Below are 17,744 nucleotides of genomic sequence, written 5' to 3'. Positions count from 1 at the left end.
GCATATGAAGAATTTAAGTACACACTATGTACAAGAACCAGAAGGAATACATTTGCAAAACATGATGTCTCGACTGACCCAGTAACGAGTAAATAGAAAGTTGTTCAACTCGATTTTATTAGGAACACCCAAATTTCAATCTTCCACACTTCATGGGGGACTATGGCATGACTAGCCAAGTCCCTGATAAGTGTGTGGATTGCTGAGGTAGCTCGAATTGCAGAAGCTGAGAGAAAGCAGAGAATATATTGTCAACAAGCGAGGGCAAAGCCTGGTCAAAGCTACCGATACGAGTACAGAAACGGAGCCCTAAATTAGGGTTAGGACGACGGACCAGCAAAGAAAAAGAGCCCACCCAGCCAGAGTGGCCAGAGAGGGACAGGAAAATATTTAGACGGTGCATAAGCCTGAGCCTATACAAGCCGCAGACACCCTTTGAATGGACAAGGTCGCCGTGCTATGAAGGATCTCCACGGCCCACAAACCCGGGTACATGAAGGGGCTTGTGCCATCAAGGTAAGTATGAGGTGTTAGGACGCAAGAAGGTTCGCTTTTATACCACTGTGACGGCGCACGGACCATTTGAGTCACGTGTGTGTCCCTTCTCTGAAAAGCACTGTGCCAGGGAATTGAGCGCTAACTTGATCCGGATGTTTGGCAATAGAAGGGCTTCTCTGGGTCTTCTTTACCTTACTGTGCTGGCCTTCAATAGGATAGGACCTCGGCTCGTTACTTTCTCTCTCAACGAAAGTATATAAAGCTTCCAGGCCGGGAAGCACCGAACACACTAGACTACAAATGTCCCCACACAACTTGATGATGATCAATCTAGAAGCTTCTGAAGGATAACCACCATCTGACCCATGGTGGCGCTCCTTCCTTATGAGCTTTACGAGCTCATCATTGACGAACTCCGGTACTCCTTCCCTGACCTCAAAGCATGTAGTCTCGTTTGTAAAGCATGGCTGCCTCGCTGTCGATATCATCTTTATCGTGTTATACGAATAGGTCCTCGAAGGGTACATGGGATCGAAAAGGAACGAATGGCATTTTTTCTCAAAAAGTTCACAGCGTCGTTCACCCATACCTTCAACCTACCCGAAATCACCTCTTGTGTTCAAGGTCTCTCCCTTGAATCCCACATCCGCGACGTCATGTACAGCCCACCTGGTTTGATGCCTCCGCCTACTCTCCACTCATTACCAAAAGGAAAAGCTGTTATCCAGCCATCCATTTTCTCCGTCGACCTTCCGTTTCAATCGCCGCTCAGGTTCTTACGCACACACTGGAGACTCATCGATATGCTCGATAAACAGCATGATAGTATGAACGACATTCAAATGTTTGAGCGGATTTTAGACCGAAGCCACTCCCTCGAACATCTGGTCATCGAGAACTATTGGCAATTCCATGCACGTCGAGATATTCTGTGCTCCATTGCGGTACACGCTCCGAATTTGAAAACCCTCTGTCTATCAGAATTCAGATGGTTTCCTTCGTTTAACCACCTTATCCTTGAAGATATATTCGATGAGTGGTTGGTCAAATTTGTTTCGACGGGTGTAGCCCCTCTGCAGTTAGATCGTCTGTGTCTTCGGAATTTCTCGTCAAAGGGTACCAACTTGATTCAATTGGTTATCCTGCCTTCTCCATGTTTGAACCTGTGCTCGTTGCGTTATTTAGCCATGTCGGCGAAGGACCTATGTGCAGCTCTCGGTGGACAGTTCCCTGAGCTCGGAAAAGAGCTTGTACATCTTACAGTGTTGAATCTCAATACTTCGAGTGCGTATACTCGACTTTATGTTGCATGAATCAATACTAATATTCCCGTCTTGTGGCAGGCTTCCGACTTCTCTCCAAAACGTTTCCGAAACTCTCAGAGTTGCAACTCTTCGTAAAAGACGAATACCATTTGTTGCGTTTTGTCCAGGACCTCACATTTCATTGGTCCCATGTGTCGACCTCACTGGATCTTCACATTAACTTCGAAATTGAACGAGATCCCGAGCCAAACCTTGCGGAATTATCGGAAGCATTCAGTATTTCTACTGTCGATTCAGCGCTTTATACATTCATAAAGAATCGGATGTGTAATACGTCTGAGATGTCCGAAAGTGCTCAGCGCACTTTCAGACCATTGATCAGTATGGACTTCATACAAGCAGATGGGTTGGAGATGCAGCGGAAGTGCATGCGACGGGCGTTCCCGCAGAGTTTCGCGACAGGATGCCTTCATTGGAGGGATAGGAGATCCCTCGAATGGTGGTTTGAGTAAACGGTTACAAGGATGTCTGCCTATTCTGCATTCAAGTGACCGCGAGGTCCACGGAGGAGACCAATGGCATGCTTAACAATGCACCGGAGCTCAACCTTTATACTACCACGAATCAGCGTTGTACAAAATGAATCTATCGGTATATGCAATTCGTAGACTTTGACCTATACAGATATCGTGCGGGCAGTGATAAATATCTTCAGACTTCAGTCGGGATTCGGCCCCACAATCACCGACCCGCGCGTGCGCACGGGCCATGTGCTTCGAGATTTCATTATACCATTCCCCATTAAGAAGGTCCAACCTTGGTTGAATTTGAACGTCCTCGAACTGGATTTCTCATCTTTTCAGAGGTTGCTTTATGCCAACTCTTTATCAGATATTGGGAATTCGCCCCTCGGCTACTGCTGAAGAAGGTGAGTAGGGTACATAATTAATACGTATATTCGCCGTTCCGCCCTCGGTTCACTGACAGAAGTCACCTTCTCACGTGTGATTCGCGTCTCTCTTGCGCTTTAGTCCGGCGAGCATACAAACAAAGAGCCCTTGAAACTCATCCTGACAAACTTGAACCTGGGGCATCTATCAAAGAGAAGGAGCGCGCGGAACGAAGCTTTCGTGAGGTGCGGAGAACATTGAAGAAATTGAATCATGTATAATGAAATTGTATTTGCAGGTGCACGAAGCCTTTGTCGTCCTAGGAGACGTCGAGAAGCGCAAGGTATGAAGCCCTGGGATATCTTCTCGTGACAGAACTTGACCTTCCGAATCAGGCGTACGACATCCGAACACATATCCCAAGTTCACTTTCGTATCAGAAAGCCTCGGACGAAGCAAAACGAAAGATGGAGGATAGAGCTGAGTGGCAACGCCAGCAACAGGAGCGGCGCAAAGCTAGTATGGCCGAGATACGAGAGCAAAATAGAATCGCAATGCAGAAGGCGCGGGAGCGCAGATTTAAGGCAGCAGAACAGGCGACGTTGGTGAAGAATATGGTTGATGAATTGTTACAGTTGACACCAGAGTGGGAACAAAGAAGACTTCATGTACAACAGGTGAACTGAACGAGACTATTCTTTGGAATGCCTTGACTTAATCTCCATGCAGCGCAGGGCCAGTCGATTGAATACCGGAAATCCACGATGGAGTACTGTTCAATAACGCTTCACGGGCTACCTGCGGTATTTATTACCTAGTTTAAATTGTACCACTGTATGATGTACTCTGCATCGGACTATGAGAACATTATAGAAAAAGAGAATCTTTACATCCCTCACCTTATCTCAGTCGACGCCCAAAGACCTCAATCGACTCTTCGCTATCAGCCCAACATCCATCACTGCTCTATGAAGCTCATCCAGCCATGTCTGGCTCCCGACCTCCACAGGAACTGCAGCGTCCAAAGACGGTCCATCTATGGATAGCGAATGCTCTAATCCGAGATGATCCTCTAACACACAAACAATTTCTGCTCTGCTCCTTCCATTGACAAAGATAATATACACCAATTTCGGGTAACGCCGCTCGTAGTAGGCATTTAGATGCGCTAATCGCGCCAGTACCTTTGGAGGTGTCGGCGTGGCAGTGGGATGAGTGGCGCCTTGTTCCTTCGCGCTAAATGTCGACAAGTTTTTTGTTTCGCCGATGCGCGGATGTCCTGAAATGAACTGGGCTTGTAGGTCCTTATCCCAAGTTCTAACTTGGTTGATTGCCAGCTCTATCAATTGGGCATAAGACTCGAGCGGCGAAGGTAAATTCTGGAGTTTATCGTGAAGTTGTGGTACGAGCGTCTGGAATAGAACGGACGACGATTCGAGAAGAGAACCAAGCGTGTCAGCAAGAGGCTGGGCACTGGCAGAAGATCTGATCCTCTCCAGCGAAGAGAGTGGTTCCATGAAAAGAATATAGACGCGCAAGCACTGATCGTGATTCGGTCCGAATGTACCTCAGGAACAACCAACGACAACAAGTATCTGTTTAACTACAAATATAACTACACAATGAGAAGTACAAATCTTATAGTGACAAGCTACAGCAGTTCAGGGTGGAACCACAGGAATCTGCCCGTCGTGTCCATGGCCAGGGAAATGAGGTTTAGCGGGGGCATGGCCAATGGTATCAACAGTTGAAGTCGAATCAGAATTAACTTGTACTTCGTCCACCACAACCTCTGTTTCAACCTTTGACCCAGTGTCGAGGATCGTGTTGTTGAACAACGACCTTACGACAAAGTCAATCGGACGTGGGTCCTGTACAGTCGACAAAGCCGTGTTCGGAATGAACCTCACTAAAAAATCATGGACATGGGCATTTATTCAACGACGTTGAGTTAAACAGAGTGCTCACCGATCTTTTGAATACCTGGAATCAAGTAGAAAGCATTCGACGGAGATCCTGTATAAGCATCGATAAACATTCCAACGGTTCCAGCAGGGTGCTCAATCCACGTCCATGGCGCGACACCACCCTTGGCTTCCAAGACAAACTCGTAACTATAGCCTGTGTTGACAGTGATTTCCGGATCAACGAGAGTAACATTTCCAAGTGAGGTGGGTGTGAACTAGAACAAATTTTATCAGATGACATATACAAAAAGAAGATTGAAAAAGACTCACGTAGTTTTCGTTGGTCACTGTTCCTCCTCCCGGAACCTCCGCGGTCACATTGACCAACATCCACACATCCTGTACTCCTTTTCCAGGGGGCAATATAGTGTCTAGCCCGGTCTGGTTGAGTACCGCAGTAAAGTTCAAGCTGGGTACCGTGAATTTTACAGCGGGAAGCGCAAGAACAACTTTACCACTCCAATCATACCAAGTCATCTGCGCGGTGCCCTGGACATCACTTCCTAGTATATCACTCATTACAGAGACCTCTAGATTTTCTGCCTCCGGGATCCAGAAAGGATGAATCGTTATTGGTCGATAAGCTCTCTCCTCGGCGTATGCCAAAACCTTCCATCTTCCGTCAAACTCTATCGAGCTCCAGCTTGGAGCCTGCCAGATATCGTTCAGCTGCCATACGATTCCACCAAGGTTGTTTTCTGGTAGCCCTGCACCCCGACGGTAGAAGTTGATCTCAGACGCAATGGTCAGGGCTTGGAAGACCTGCGTGGTGTAGCACCAAGCTGCAAAGGTGGCGTTGTCCTGAGCGGAACCAGAGGTAATGGAGGAGTTGCTGCCCAAAAACGGAGGCACAGGTAACCATTGCTCAGCCGCGAGGGTCATTTCCGCTTGACCTTCGGGTGCATTGGGGTTAGGGAAAGCGAGGCTTCCAGCGGGGTTGTGGTGCTCTCTTGATACGACTACGGTTGAGTTAAAGGCAAAGTCTTCAGGAGAAAGGAGAGCTTGTTCCCAGGCGTAAATGGAAGGCATAGAATGGAATCTGTAGTACATATAGCCAGATTCGAACCATTACTAAACATGTCTTAAACAAGCGTATCCACATACCCAAATTCATTCACAAATCTGTGTAATGCGAAGAGTCAATCTTGGTGTTGAACTGTTCGAGAAATACTGCTTACCGTGCAATCGGGTAAGTCGAATAGTCAAATGCGTCAGTTGCAGTATAGTCGAACCTTTCCGAGTTGCCATAGATGTCTCCAGAAGTACCGTTATCGAATCTCAAAATGTATGGATCCAGGCTCAAGAATCCCTTCGTTGTCGAACAGTCAGTGTAAGGCACAGACCGAGATTCAGACGTTTCGAGGTCGTGAAGGAAGTCTTGGAACATCGTTACGAACTAGAATAGACGGAAGTCAATGTAGTTTCTTTGGCGAGAGGTTTACTGGAGAGCGTAAGTGTAAGTCACCTGATCGAGATAGATCGTTCCATTTGGCAAACTTTGGTTTGTACTAATCACAATCCCCTCAATTTCATTCCCGCCTGCCCATTGCGCCACACTCGGATGACGATTGAGTCTCCGTACGTTCTCGCGAATCTCTGGCTCGACGGATTCGAGAAAGAATGGGTTGATAGGAGAGAGCGCATCTGAGAACAGGAATTCGGACCAGGCAAGAATTCCGAGTTCATCACAGAGATCGTAGAACGCGTATACACCACCGGCAGTACCAGCATTGGAGGGCTGCAAAATGCCGCCTCCCCAAACGCGCACCATATTCTGCCCGCTCGTAACGGCACTTTGTAGCACCCACTGTACACGATCTGTGGTGATTCTGCTGTAGAACGGATCGAACGGGACCAGGTTCGATCCTTTGCTCCAAAACTCTTTGCCATTGACCTCGAAATGGTATTGGTCGCCTGGCGTTAGACCGCGCTCTGTGACGTCTGACTGAGGAACAGGAAGTTGGACGAGCCGTATAGTGCGGAAGCCCGTACGAGTGGTAAAGCTTACTTTGTGAGGTTCTGAAGTCGGAGATGAAGTGGGAAGGCTAAGAGTCGCAGTAAGGTTGTATAGTTGTGGTGTACCGAGGTTATGAGGATACCACCGCTGAGGCACCGCATCAGGTATTTGCCATTGGACAATGGCCCAAACAGTCTCGTTGGCATGCCCATTTAACGTAGGAATTGTAAAAGCTTCCGACGAGACGTCAAGCTCTGGGAGTGCAAGTTGGACAGTAGGCGCTTCAACAGAGGCTCCAGCGCGAATTGCAAGGCTGACGTTGACTACCCAGTCGGCAGATTGATCGGGTAAAACATTGAAAGATGAACCGAGCTTGTATATGTCTACAGCCACCTCCTCGATGAAGATGACGTCGGAGGTATTGGTAGACCCAGAAGGTGAGAGCGGTGGTGTAGACGAGAGAGTGATGGAAGAAGCATCCGACTCGTTTGCAAGGGTGACCAGATAAGCAGGTTTGTATATCCCTGTCGGAACGAAAGCTGGGCTCCAGTCCCACCCAAAGTCAATCTGCTGTTTACGAATGTAATGTCTGGCAGCAGGAACTTCGAAAACACCATTACCACCCGGAAAGAATTCGGCGTCAGGGCGAGAGCTGACGTTTAAGCCATACCAAAAAGCGGATTCGAATTCGACGGTCAGATTTCCTCCAGAAGCAGCAGCAGCAGGAATATGGGGTGTCAGGTCATAGACATACTGCCTGAACTGGTTATTGACCCAGGCAATAGGAATTCCGGCAAAGGTGATGTTTGCAATAGTGTCGAGGCCGTAAAACACTAGAAGAGTTTGATCCGAAGAGGCAGGTTGGATGGTATCAAAAAATTTAGACAAATCAGCTGTATAAGTCCAGTTGTCCATCCAAACCCATCGTTGTGTGAAATCATTGATTTCTAGCAGTGGCTCTGTGATAACTCCTGCTTTCAGTAAGTCGATATGCGCCTGTGAAGGGACAGTTCCTGGTACAACAATTGATCCATTTTCGTTTTTTAATGACCAAGAAAGCTCTGAAAGGTCAAAAATCGCGGCGAACGCGCAGTGGAAGAGGCTGAGGCCTAGCAGAAGAGCCCTAAGAAGAGCCATGAAAGAAAATTTAATTCTTGCCAGCTCATTTTATAGAGTTTTTCGACATTTACTTCACCTGACAACGCTTCGAGAAGAAGGAGAACGGTGATGACATCATGATCTGATCACATGGGATGTCAGGACGCGTCCGACGTTTATACAACAACTTCGGCGACTCGCAACATTCCTCACCATTCTATCTCACATGAAAACGGCAGAACCTGGGCTATACTGCTGGCTAACAGTGTTGCATACATTTGGGAGCACGAGTAAGAAAGAATCATATTATTACTAGAATACTTGACAATACTAAGTACAGCGGATTCTCGTCAAAAGTCAAGAGGTACACCGGGCTATAACAGGCTACGTTGGGCGTTCTGCTAATCAGCAGTTACGTGGCATGTGCCTAAGCCCATTTACCAAGAAGTGCCATTAACCCACAACCCAAGAGCATCGTACATACACACCGCGCCAGCCTTGTATTTGAGCTTTTTCGCATCTCGTCACTGAACAGGAACTCGTGTGCAAGCAACTCAACCATTCCTGTGTAGATCAAGATTCCCGCGCTCAGCGAGTCCATCACTCCACTGACTATCGAAGCCGTTGTGCTATCAGGGTTGTATGTCGTGCGTACGCCCAGCCCGGCAGCAATTCCAACGGGCGTGGTTATTCCGTACAACAAGGCACCATAGACGGATACATTTCGATACGCCTGAGGAAGATGTTTTTGCATGTAGGCCAGACGTGATCCAACTCCGAGGCCTTCAAATGTTTCTAACGGATACAAGAATCAAGACTTGCGTGTATAAAAAAGAGTAAGATCGTTGCTTACGATGGAAAACCAAAACCACAAAGAGGACCTTGAAGTCTGGATCGACAGCCAAAGTCAGTCCCACGAGGACACTAAAAGAACTCAGACATCGAAACTCCTTCATATATTAGGATCCTCACCTATGAAGAACAACACCAAATTCCAAAATAGCCACACCCAGGATTTGCGTCAAAGGAGAGTCCAGGACTGCATCATTGCCCCGACTGGTTTCCTTTAAATCAGACTCATCCTCTCGATTCAAAGAGCGAGAAGATCGAGACCCAGCACGAGCCTCTTCCATGACACGACTCAGGTCTCGAACATCTTTTTCGCCTTCGATATTGTCTTGAGCAAGTGTCTCGGGACCGGGGGCAGCATGGGCGCCAGCTTCATGCCCATGAGCATCTATAGGATCAGTCAGAATTTTTCTTCCTATCATTCATATCGAGGAACTGCCGTACCGTAGACAAACCCAAGTTTTTCCAACTTCGCGGTTCCCCACCGAAAAGCGATGAGCTCCACAATGAAGATGCCGAAAATGCTGAGCAGACACAAAGCGAGAGCGTATGGCTATATGATTCAAATATTTGTCAGTTCAATGTCTTTGGCGAATTGAAAGTGTACTAACATATCCTTGCCATGCATCAGAAAGGCAAGGACTACTCAACTCGTCGATGGCGGGTGAGAGAAGATGGATGAAAGCTGTCGCAATCTATGTATGTGGAATTTTTGAATAGATCATCAGTTCCTAAATCACCTCTTACGAGAATCGATACATACGATGACACCGGACCCAAACCATTTAGCAAACCTACACAAGACGATGATCATGAGCATCCATATGTCATGGAAGAAGAAACATGAATCCTACTCGAATATTCCATTCGGAACCTTCACATATTTCGAATACCTCATCGCAATTACCGGAAACAGAGATCCAAACATGGAACCGACGAGGATGATGAAGATCGATGCGATCCTCAGTCCAAAAAAAGTATCAGCGCCGCCGCCAGAGCCACAATCATCTGTGTCGTCTCGAATGGCGAGGGAGGCAGTACGGACGGTCATGATAGCGTAAGTCGTAAGGTGTTTGTTGTTGAAGGTACCAGAAGTCGGAGCTGCGGAGGGGGGGGAAACAGTAGAACTCGCAGAACTCAAGAGACGGAGCAAAACCGACAACTTCTCTGTTTGACAGTTGTCAAGTGTTTTATATGTAGATACCTTATGCCGCATACTGCCCCATGTCCGGGTGTTCTCCCAGTTCCAAAAACAAACAATGATGACTGGTGAGGTCCTCATTTTACATCTATGCACGATTTCATTGGCTAGTTAGATTTCAGCATGTTGTCGAAGCGCATTGAGTACCCTCACGATATGATGCGGCGGGTTTGCAAGGTTTGATTGCTGTACGATTGCGGTATGAAGGTTTGATTGCTAGATGTGCATAGGTACACAGATACAGAAACAAGGGTTCGTGCTCATTTAAAGATCCGTTTTTTCAATGATAACTAACTCATGTCAACAAGTACAGGCGGCAAAAAGAGACGAGGCTCTCTTCTTCAGGATCCCGACTTTTCAATCCTAAGGGGTTATGTACAGCAGTCGACCCATGTCACTAGTACATTTGGCAACCGAAAAAAGACGGGGCTCTTTCTGGCTCTTTTCACGGGAAGAACACCGGCAAAGCTATTGAAAGGAAGAAAATGAAATCTGCATAGTACCTTAAATTTACACATAGAAGATAGGGGTAACGTTCTAACTCCTTCATTTAAGCTCCAGTCATACAGTAGACCCTGATAGCCTATAGGCCAGATTGCTTCCTACGTCCATTCTTAAGTCTTTTTCTCATCGCTGTATTCTCATCGCTGTCATCTATCACAGAAGATGTATCCTTCTACCGCAACACTGCATAATTTATAACCACCGTGTTCATGCCTCTTCTGGATTCAGATAGTCCAACAATCCACGGGCCCAAACTGCAGTACGTGGTCGACTGCCACCTCGGATATCATTTTGAAGATGTAGGCTACTGCCCTGGCCCTGTAAAAAATCCTAATGGATAGATATCATTCAAATAGACTAGAAAGCTTGACTAGAACTCACAATTAGTAGTTAGATTGACATAGACGGGCGGGATCGTTTTGTAACCGTCATGGTAGAGAGGTATTAGTACTACTTCAGAGGTACCTGTCAAATTCACTAGATATACCACCTATGACTGAGTGTATAGTGCTAATTGTTATAGACAGTGGTGGAAGCAATGTTGAAAAAAACTTAGGACAGGAGTGTAAAATTCAGTCGTAGTATCCTCGGTATTATAGACCGTTTTTTTCTATGCACATTGACTAGGAAAGGCTGCCTGATTTGACTGAAGATGAAGCGGACATACTTCGCGATTTTGGCACCATGATGCCCAATGGCGGGAAGAGTCGATAGATGAAACACTGTCGTTCTTCCTAACACTACACGAGTGCAGGGAGCGACACCATAGCGCAGACTCGGGTACTCCTGAACAACACGAACGGTGGAAGACGAGAAGCTGCATCCAACAAGATAAAAAATGCTAACTTGAACCATTGAAAAATCATAACCCTGTCGAAATGCGCTTGGCGGGGTCTCTTATTTGAAGTACTAGTTTTGGAGATTAGCTCAATTTGTGCTGGCTAAAATCCTAGTACTAAGGCACGCATAAGCCCATTTAGCAGTCGATTGCCATTGTCAAGGGGAAGCCCAGGCTCAATTGAGATTTTGAGTATTCATGTGCTGAGGCAATCGCGATAGCAAGAGGTGAACTACATGAATTTGGCAGGTTTGTCTGCCGGTAAGAAAGGAAAGTATGTACCACTGTCTCGGACGGCACCTTGAAGGGTTCAAGATGAAACTCAGACTCCGTGACATACAATTGGCTCGTACCTCCTGTCACCTGGACTTGAGTAAAGACGATAGAAAATAAAGCAAAGGAGTCACTCGCGTTGGAGTTGAAGTGAGCTTGAGGATGAGGAGCGTGAAACTGGTTTTATTAATGACATAGCCTTGAGAAAGGATAACAGATCCATCGATATCGCTTCGTACTACCTCTTCGTAGATGATGATTAAGTTGTTGGAGATCACTTGAGAACAAATATGAATGATTTCAACGGCGTGAGTTGCAACTGTTCTTGTTTTCAGCCCGAATGACCTTACAAGGTTGGAGTAGCTCATTATGCCACGATCGGGTGGTGGTATACACGCTCAAATCCTTCTTTGGGTCCTTCCTAGTCTGCCATCTCACAACAATGACATTTAAGTACTACGTGAATACTGATGTCTAGAACCATTGAAACGGGGCCTTAGCTACCTCAACATTAAATCAACAAAGCAAGCGAAATATCATACCTGACATCCGAAAAATGCCGTCCTTTGAGACTATTATTTTCCATAGTCTACGTACTTCAATCTTCATCCTGATCACTGTCATCTATCATCGCCTTAGGAAGTGTTGAAGCTTGCCACCCTTTTACCATAACGAACATAGCATAAATGACAAACGCTGCGTCCGCGCCCCCTCGTGATTCAGGTAGCCCAACAATCCACGGCACAAGTTGCAGTATATCGAGTGCCACCGACACCATTTTGAAGATAGCTGCTATCCTGTACGTCCCGGCGAAAAATCCTGAAGAGTTATTTGAAAGAAGTTAGAAAAGACTGCCAGAGATGAAAAGTGGATCGACGATGCTCTGCTTCATGACCATGTCCTTGTAAAGCATTCTTGCTTCAAGGATGGAAGAATCGGGTTCTGGATGTAACGGATCGAGAATTTGAGGAACATGAGGAAGCATGAAATGATATGTCAAAAAAAGTCCTAGAACGATCTTCGAAAAGAACGGATTTATGAGCATTAACAAAAAATGGATTTACTCCAACTCACCGCTACACGGTATTTCCCCTGTACAAGACTCCTTTCTAGCCGTTCAGTAGCCCGCTCGCGATGATTAGGATGCATCCTTCGTATAGTAGGAAGAGTCCTTCTCAAAAATGTCTCTTCCGATCCCGAAGGCCATATCAACTCGATTCTCGCTACCGTCATTAGCATCCATATAGTTTGCAGTGGAAGAAATACGACGAAGATAAATCGCGAAATCCTGAGCAGCGAGCGCAAGCGCTGAGACCTTTGATTTCCTTGATAGGGTTTCCAGTGCCAATTATCGCTCGGGAGTAGCTGCCGGTATTCTGACCAGGCGGCTTGTCCATGAATGATGAATTCACAATCGACAACATTGGCCAAGGCAAGTAGAACCGTTCCTGGTTGAGAGATAAAAGTTGTACCGCTTCGGGTGTACCAGTACAGTGCATCGAATGCACCAGCTATAATTGAGAACGTCATGCTAATTACTAGGGTCACTATTATAACGGTGAGGGCGCCTTTAGGAAACTTACGATAAGGCTGTGAGAACCAGTCGTCGACCCGGATACGAGCTGCTTTCTCTATGTACACCGAAGAGACTGTCTGATTGGATAGAATGTATGAAATGGCTGAGCATCCGTGTGATATATCAAGTATAATAAATAGCACATACTTCGCTGCTCAATCCAGTCTTGAGTCTTTACTCGTTCATAATCACTTTCCGCACTAGGCCCGTTTTCAGGAATAGTAAATGAATGTAACGAATCTGCTATCGTTCTTTCCAACACGGAAACTCCCGAATACGTGAGGTGCCAGCTCATGTTCAACAACGCTAACGTTCAAAGATAAGTAACCGGAACTGATCACCACTAGACATGAACACGAACCGGAAGTATTAACAAAGATTACATTCGTGTTCCATGCATTCAATTTCGAACTGTTATTTGAAGTGATGTTGCATTTTAACTCTACTGGAAGAGGGGTAAAATCCTGGTATAATGCAATGCTATCAGATTCAATAGCTTTAAGACTTGTATATAATCGCACTTTAGGACCGAGACCATATTGACTGGCCTCCATATAAGGCGCATAAGCCCACTCAGTACGATTTAGGCCATTGTCGAGAGGAACTCCAAGTTCGAATAAAGTCTCGAGTATTCCGGTATTATAATAATCGCGACGGCAGGTTGTGACCCACATAGACCCAGGGTCTCCTTGGAAGAAACGCAAGCCCGGCTTGGGTGGCTCCTCGAATTTCCCGCACTTCAATGGACGTTCAACAGGGGAATCAGTCAAAGACTCGGACACACAGCATACTCATACCTCTTGGGCCTTGAGAGCGTCATGGGATTCATTGAACAAGGCAAAATTCATAATCTCGAACTCTTTGAGTATACGTATATGTGTGCTAAATTTCGGATGTCAGTCGATAACGAAGAATTGTTGGCACTAAAAAATGTGTACATACCGAGAAGTGACATACGGAATTGCAGAAAAGGGTGATAGGGATGTTGCAGAGGATTCACTCGCGTTAAGACAAGGATTAGGTGTCTCAAACAATCGAATTAACGGCATAACGAATGATAAGAGATCGGTGGCTTCATCTGTGATGGTTTTGTTCGAGGTCGTTAGTGAACCCATCGGGAAACTGTGAAGGGAATTAAGACCCAAAGGGGTGCCAGATCCTGACAAACTTACGGCCATGCACGCTTAGGAGTTATACCGTCTGCATGGATCCAGCTTGAGAAGGATCGAACGTGATTCAAAGGAGAAGGGTTTGTCGGTAGGATCGTAAAAGCAGCTTGCAACCCTTCCCCCTCCTCCCAATCTCGACTACATAAAATTATAAAGTAAACTTTGGAAGGGTACCTATCCTTCGAGCATACAAACTCACAAATATTCTGAAGGAACAGAGAAATTGATTGTAGAATGTTTGACATCCGAGATACGGAGTTGTCGAAAAGCAACATCAGAGTGAATGATCTTGAAGAGCCCATTATCAAAAGGCCATAGTTGTTTCCGGAACTCGGATTTAGAGAATAGAATGTCCCAATCATTGGAATAGCCGAGCCTGACTAACTCAAAAGGACCTCCGCCAGTGGGGAATGGGTGCGTAGTATGCCTTTTCAACGCGTCCTTCCCTAAGCGTTCCTTCCACTCCGTTTCTTCCTCCTTAGATGCCCGAGCCCAAATCGTCACGCCAATATCGAAGAGCTGATTCTCCCTTATGAGCGGCTGAACGACCTGACTCCGATCTATGATTGCCTCTAGGCTCTGATTTTGATACAGCGCTTGGTTGCGGTTCCACATCAACGACTTGGTCTCCAGTTTCACATGTGTGAGCATCTGCGAAAGGCTACGTGCAATGACTGACAATCCGACGAGAAACACTACGCGGGTGGTGAGGATATACAGCCATTTGGGAATCAGACGAAGCTGGACTTGATGCTTTTGGCGGATATGAACAGTATGGATTGGAGAAGAGGATCCGGGATCTTCGCTGGAGGACATGGAGTAGGAGAGAGAGAGAGGGAAGAACAGCCATTTAAATACTCAAGCGGTACCGTTGAAGCGGGAGCGTAATCAGCAGATAACCAGTGGAGAACTTTAGTCTATTGGAGTCAGTTGGACTGCTGAAGCGCTGATGCAGATGGGGGGGATCAGACCGTCTGGCGCTTATTGTCCACCACGCGCGGCACGTGTTCAATATATTATCGGGTAGCCTCAATTCAAAAATCCCTCACATTCGAACTCCTCCCCTTATGAACTGCATATGGACGCCGTAGAAAGAGAGAACTTGGACAGACAAAAACGCTGGCGAGCTTGCACCTGTATTCTCTATGACCTTCTCCTGATGCTGGAGGTCACCTTGTAGGGCGAAGGAGCAAAAGGTTGGAGAAGGAGCTTATGCAGTGGTATACCGAGGTGAGGGAGCACTGGTTATTGTTTAGAGAAACACGGAATTTTGGGATTGACAAGGCATGATGTACTTAATAGGAAGAGAATTCTCTACTGGTCGGAGAGTGGCTATCAAGAAGATCAAGGTCGGGCAGTTTAAGGATGGGCTGGATATGTCTGCGATCCGTGAAGTCAAGTATCTACGTGAACTGAAACATCGGAATGTTATTGAGGTGCGTTCTGGTAGTGCTCTTTTTGAATACCCGGTATAATAACTAATATCCTAAACTTATATTCAGCTATTGGACGTCTTCTCAAATAAAACAAACCTCAATCTCGTCTTGGAATTCCTTGATTCGGATTTAGAAATGATAATCAAAGACCGCTCACTTGTGTTTCTTCCTGCGGATATTAAGAGTTGGATGGCGATGACTTTCAGGGGACTGGAATTCTGCCACCGGAATTTCATCCTGCATAGGGTGTGTTTTATATCCCTTCCTTCCTCCTTCCTTCCTCCCTTCTTCCTTCCTTCCTTCCCCCCTCCTCCTCCTCATCATCATCATCATTCAACCGAAAACGGAACCTCCTCACTCACTCCTTACCCCGCACTCAAGGATCTCAAACCAAACAACCTCCTCATCGCCTCCGACGGCCACCTCAAAATCGCAGATTTCGGTCTCGCCCGCGATTTCGCCGACCCAGGTTTCAAAATGACTTGTCAAGTAATCACTCGGTAAGCGCACCTCTCGCAATCTCATTTGGGGATTACTTTATTCACTAATTGTGTACTAATAATAATAATAACCGTTTTCCTTTCCTTTTCTCCCTTTCCTTTCCTCTCTCCCAGATGGTACCGCCCCCCAGAACTGTTATTCGGAGCACGATACTACAGCTCCGCCGTCGATATATGGTCGGTTGGTTGTATATTCGCGGAACTCATGTTGCGCACGCCTTATCTCGCGGGAGAAAGCGATATGGATCAGCTGAAGACGATATTTCGGGCGTTGGGGACACCGACTGAGCAGGAGTGGCCGGTAATTTGATTTTGATTTTCTTTGTGGTTCCCTCCCTGGTTGTGCTAATGAAAAATTCCTTACCTTAACAGGGTCATACGAAACTACCAGACTACGTCCCGGTGGGGCAATTCCCCAAAACACCTCTACGAGATCTGTTCACGGCCGCGTCAACGGATACTTTGAATTTGTTAAGCAAATGTTTGTTGTATGAACCCCGGAAGCGGGTTTCTGCTGCAGAGGTGGGTTGAGAATTTCTTTGATTCGTTCCTATATTTTTCCTGGTTCTCACACATTTCCCTCATTTCCTACACCAAGGCTCTCCAACACCCCTACTTCTACGCCATCCCCCACCCTACCCATCCTTTGAAATTACCGAAATGCACGACACAGATGGCGCCGCGGCCTTTAGGCGAGGTCGATGGCAATGTTGATGTGGATATGACGGGTTCCGGTGGTACCTCTGGTGCAGGCGTCAAATCAGGTGCACCCAACAACACGAACAAAGGGAGGCTGAAACGCAAGATAACCTCACCGATGGAGGGGGCAGACGGGGATATGAGTGCGCGGACGAGGTCGATTGCGCGGAAGTTGGATTTTACGAAGGAGAGGTATGTGAAGAGTCCGTAGTTTGTGGTTTGAGAGTCTGTGGTTTGTGGTTTGAGAGTCCGTAGTCCGTGGTTCGAGGGCACTGGGAGGGTTTGGGGGGTTCGTGGGCCCTGGGAAGCCCTGGGAGTGGTAGGGGAGATTTTTTAAAATGATACTCATAATGGAAGGGATCATGAATTGTGTTTATGGGCTTTGGAATTGTCGCGTCTTCGGCTCTTTGTTCATGTACATATGTGTACATCATAGTTCGTGCTACTTGCATGCAATACGCAATATGCGACATGCAATATAAATCAAGCTTGAAACCTTGAAACCCTTGAAACCTCAGAAACCTTCAACCTTGAACCTTCAACCCGAAATTCCCTCCTTCCCTCCTTCCCTCCTTCCCTCCTTCTCTCCTTCCCCCCTCCCTCCTCTCCCCCTCCTTCCCTGTTGGGGCACGAAATTCAAACTTACATAAATTTTCTTCGGCATCGACATCGTGTGGTTATAGGTACAGTAATTGTTCTCCTGTCTTCCTGACTGTACTTGCAAGGTCTTGGTATATACTGTGTAACACTTATGCATGGGAGGATCTGGAGGTGTTTGGGCTGAGTGATATACGTTACGCGGTTGTTTGGGCTAAACGCTAGACGCTATGCAGTACCTTATACTACAAATGCAATTGCAAATGCAAATGCAAAACGTACGAACGTATGAACGTATGAACTTCAATGATTTGGATTTTGGATCGAATAACTTGGAGTTGGAAATTGAGTTTGAACTGGAGAATGATAAACGCTAGGCAGTTGTTTGGGCTAGACGCTAGATGCTATGCAGTACATACTACAAACG

General features: G+C 46.5%; 8 protein-coding genes across 8 annotated transcripts; 3 read left to right on the top strand and 5 right to left on the bottom strand.

Moving 5' to 3' along the window:
• Nucleotides 1–14: 14 nt before the first annotated feature.
• C8R40DRAFT_405205 (uncharacterized protein) lies at nt 15–772 on the bottom strand. The gene has a single exon (XM_046234952.1). The coding sequence runs from the start codon at nt 580–582 to the stop codon at nt 391–393; it is 192 nt and encodes a 63-aa protein (XP_046084000.1). The 5' UTR covers nt 583–772; the 3' UTR covers nt 15–390.
• C8R40DRAFT_404700 (uncharacterized protein) lies at nt 634–1,988 on the top strand. Its single transcript, XM_046234950.1, has one exon. It carries the CDS (start codon nt 864–866, stop codon nt 1,809–1,811), a length of 948 nt encoding a protein of 315 aa, XP_046083999.1. The 5' UTR covers nt 634–863; the 3' UTR covers nt 1,812–1,988.
• Nucleotides 1,989–2,456: 468 nt separating this feature from the next.
• Nucleotides 2,457–3,449, top strand: C8R40DRAFT_405077 (DnaJ domain-containing protein). The gene is made up of 4 exons (XM_046234951.1): nt 2,457–2,691; nt 2,795–2,898; nt 2,952–2,996; nt 3,049–3,449. Exons 1-4 carry the CDS (start codon nt 2,637–2,639, stop codon nt 3,337–3,339), a joined length of 495 nt encoding a protein of 164 aa, XP_046083998.1. The 5' UTR covers nt 2,457–2,636; the 3' UTR covers nt 3,340–3,449.
• Nucleotides 3,327–4,387, bottom strand: C8R40DRAFT_405530 (Oxo-4-hydroxy-4-carboxy-5-ureidoimidazoline decarboxylase). Its single transcript, XM_046234954.1, has 2 exons — nt 3,553–4,387; nt 3,327–3,499 (listed from the first exon to the last, which is right to left on the bottom strand). Exon 1 carries the CDS (start codon nt 4,168–4,170, stop codon nt 3,559–3,561), a length of 612 nt encoding a protein of 203 aa, XP_046083997.1. The 5' UTR covers nt 4,171–4,387; the 3' UTR covers nt 3,327–3,499; nt 3,553–3,558.
• On the bottom strand, nt 4,315–7,714 carry C8R40DRAFT_1051083 (glycoside hydrolase family 2 protein; the record flags this gene model as incomplete). Its single annotated transcript, XM_046224683.1, has 6 exons — nt 4,315–4,562; nt 4,622–4,835; nt 4,891–5,659; nt 5,725–5,742; nt 5,799–6,016; nt 6,086–7,714. 6 exons carry the CDS (start codon nt 7,712–7,714, stop codon nt 4,315–4,317), a joined length of 3,096 nt encoding a protein of 1,031 aa, XP_046083996.1.
• Nucleotides 7,715–8,102: 388 nt separating this feature from the next.
• C8R40DRAFT_1071260 (Zinc/iron permease) lies at nt 8,103–9,575 on the bottom strand (the record flags this gene model as incomplete). Its single annotated transcript, XM_046226318.1, has 7 exons — nt 8,103–8,470; nt 8,529–8,599; nt 8,648–8,912; nt 8,969–9,077; nt 9,136–9,219; nt 9,288–9,318; nt 9,418–9,575. 7 exons carry the CDS (start codon nt 9,573–9,575, stop codon nt 8,103–8,105), a joined length of 1,086 nt encoding a protein of 361 aa, XP_046083995.1.
• Nucleotides 9,576–11,942: 2,367 nt separating this feature from the next.
• Nucleotides 11,943–15,060, bottom strand: C8R40DRAFT_405229 (uncharacterized protein). The gene is made up of 10 exons (XM_046234953.1): nt 14,285–15,060; nt 14,089–14,223; nt 13,859–14,038; nt 13,714–13,798; nt 13,438–13,653; nt 13,278–13,380; nt 13,064–13,222; nt 12,924–12,993; nt 12,415–12,871; nt 11,943–12,358 (listed from the first exon to the last, which is right to left on the bottom strand). The coding sequence occupies exons 1-10, from the start codon at nt 14,899–14,901 to the stop codon at nt 12,182–12,184; spliced, it is 2,199 nt and encodes a 732-aa protein (XP_046083994.1). The 5' UTR covers nt 14,902–15,060; the 3' UTR covers nt 11,943–12,181.
• A 43-nt stretch (nt 15,061–15,103) lies between these two features.
• Nucleotides 15,104–17,308, top strand: C8R40DRAFT_1114778 (Pkinase-domain-containing protein). Its single transcript, XM_046228528.1, has 8 exons — nt 15,104–15,207; nt 15,266–15,315; nt 15,388–15,521; nt 15,588–15,767; nt 15,903–16,021; nt 16,136–16,322; nt 16,394–16,543; nt 16,620–17,308. Exons 1-8 carry the CDS (start codon nt 15,164–15,166, stop codon nt 16,929–16,931), a joined length of 1,176 nt encoding a protein of 391 aa, XP_046083993.1. The 5' UTR covers nt 15,104–15,163; the 3' UTR covers nt 16,932–17,308.
• Nucleotides 17,309–17,744: the final 436 nt, after the last annotated feature.

This window comes from Lentinula edodes (assembly GCF_021015755.1).
Source record: "Lentinula edodes strain Le(Bin) 0899 ss11 chromosome Unknown C8R40scaffold_28, whole genome shotgun sequence".
Lineage (NCBI taxonomy): Eukaryota > Fungi > Basidiomycota > Agaricomycetes > Agaricales > Omphalotaceae > Lentinula > Lentinula edodes.
This window is presented reverse-complemented; position numbering and strand designations above follow the sequence as displayed.

Coding starts and splice junctions, on each gene's coding strand:
- C8R40DRAFT_405205 (XM_046234952.1), bottom strand. CDS start 582: ATGGTCCGTGCGCCGTCACAGTGGTATAAAAGCGAACCTTCTTGCGTC.
- C8R40DRAFT_404700 (XM_046234950.1), top strand. CDS start 864: ATGGTGGCGCTCCTTCCTTATGAGCTTTACGAGCTCATCATTGACGAA.
- C8R40DRAFT_405077 (XM_046234951.1), top strand. CDS start 2,637: ATGCCAACTCTTTATCAGATATTGGGAATTCGCCCCTCGGCTACTGCT. Junction 2,692..2,794: donor CTCGGCTACTGCTGAAGAAG/GTGAGTAGGGTA, acceptor CTTGCGCTTTAG/TCCGGCGAGCATACAAACAA. Junction 2,899..2,951: donor CGGAACGAAGCTTTCGTGAG/GTGCGGAGAACA, acceptor TTGTATTTGCAG/GTGCACGAAGCCTTTGTCGT.
- C8R40DRAFT_405530 (XM_046234954.1), bottom strand. CDS start 4,170: ATGGAACCACTCTCTTCGCTGGAGAGGATCAGATCTTCTGCCAGTGCC.
- C8R40DRAFT_405229 (XM_046234953.1), bottom strand. CDS start 14,901: ATGTCCTCCAGCGAAGATCCCGGATCCTCTTCTCCAATCCATACTGTT. Junction 12,994..13,063: donor AGACTGGATTGAGCAGCGAA/GTATGTGCTATT, acceptor CTATCCAATCAG/ACAGTCTCTTCGGTGTACAT. Junction 12,359..12,414: donor AGGGGAAATACCGTGTAGCG/GTGAGTTGGAGT, acceptor TTCTTTTCGAAG/ATCGTTCTAGGACTTTTTTT.
- C8R40DRAFT_1114778 (XM_046228528.1), top strand. CDS start 15,164: ATGGACGCCGTAGAAAGAGAGAACTTGGACAGACAAAAACGCTG. Junction 15,768..15,902: donor GGAATTTCATCCTGCATAGG/GTGTGTTTTATA, acceptor CCCGCACTCAAG/GATCTCAAACCAAACAACCT. Junction 16,544..16,619: donor AGCGGGTTTCTGCTGCAGAG/GTGGGTTGAGAA, acceptor TCCTACACCAAG/GCTCTCCAACACCCCTACTT.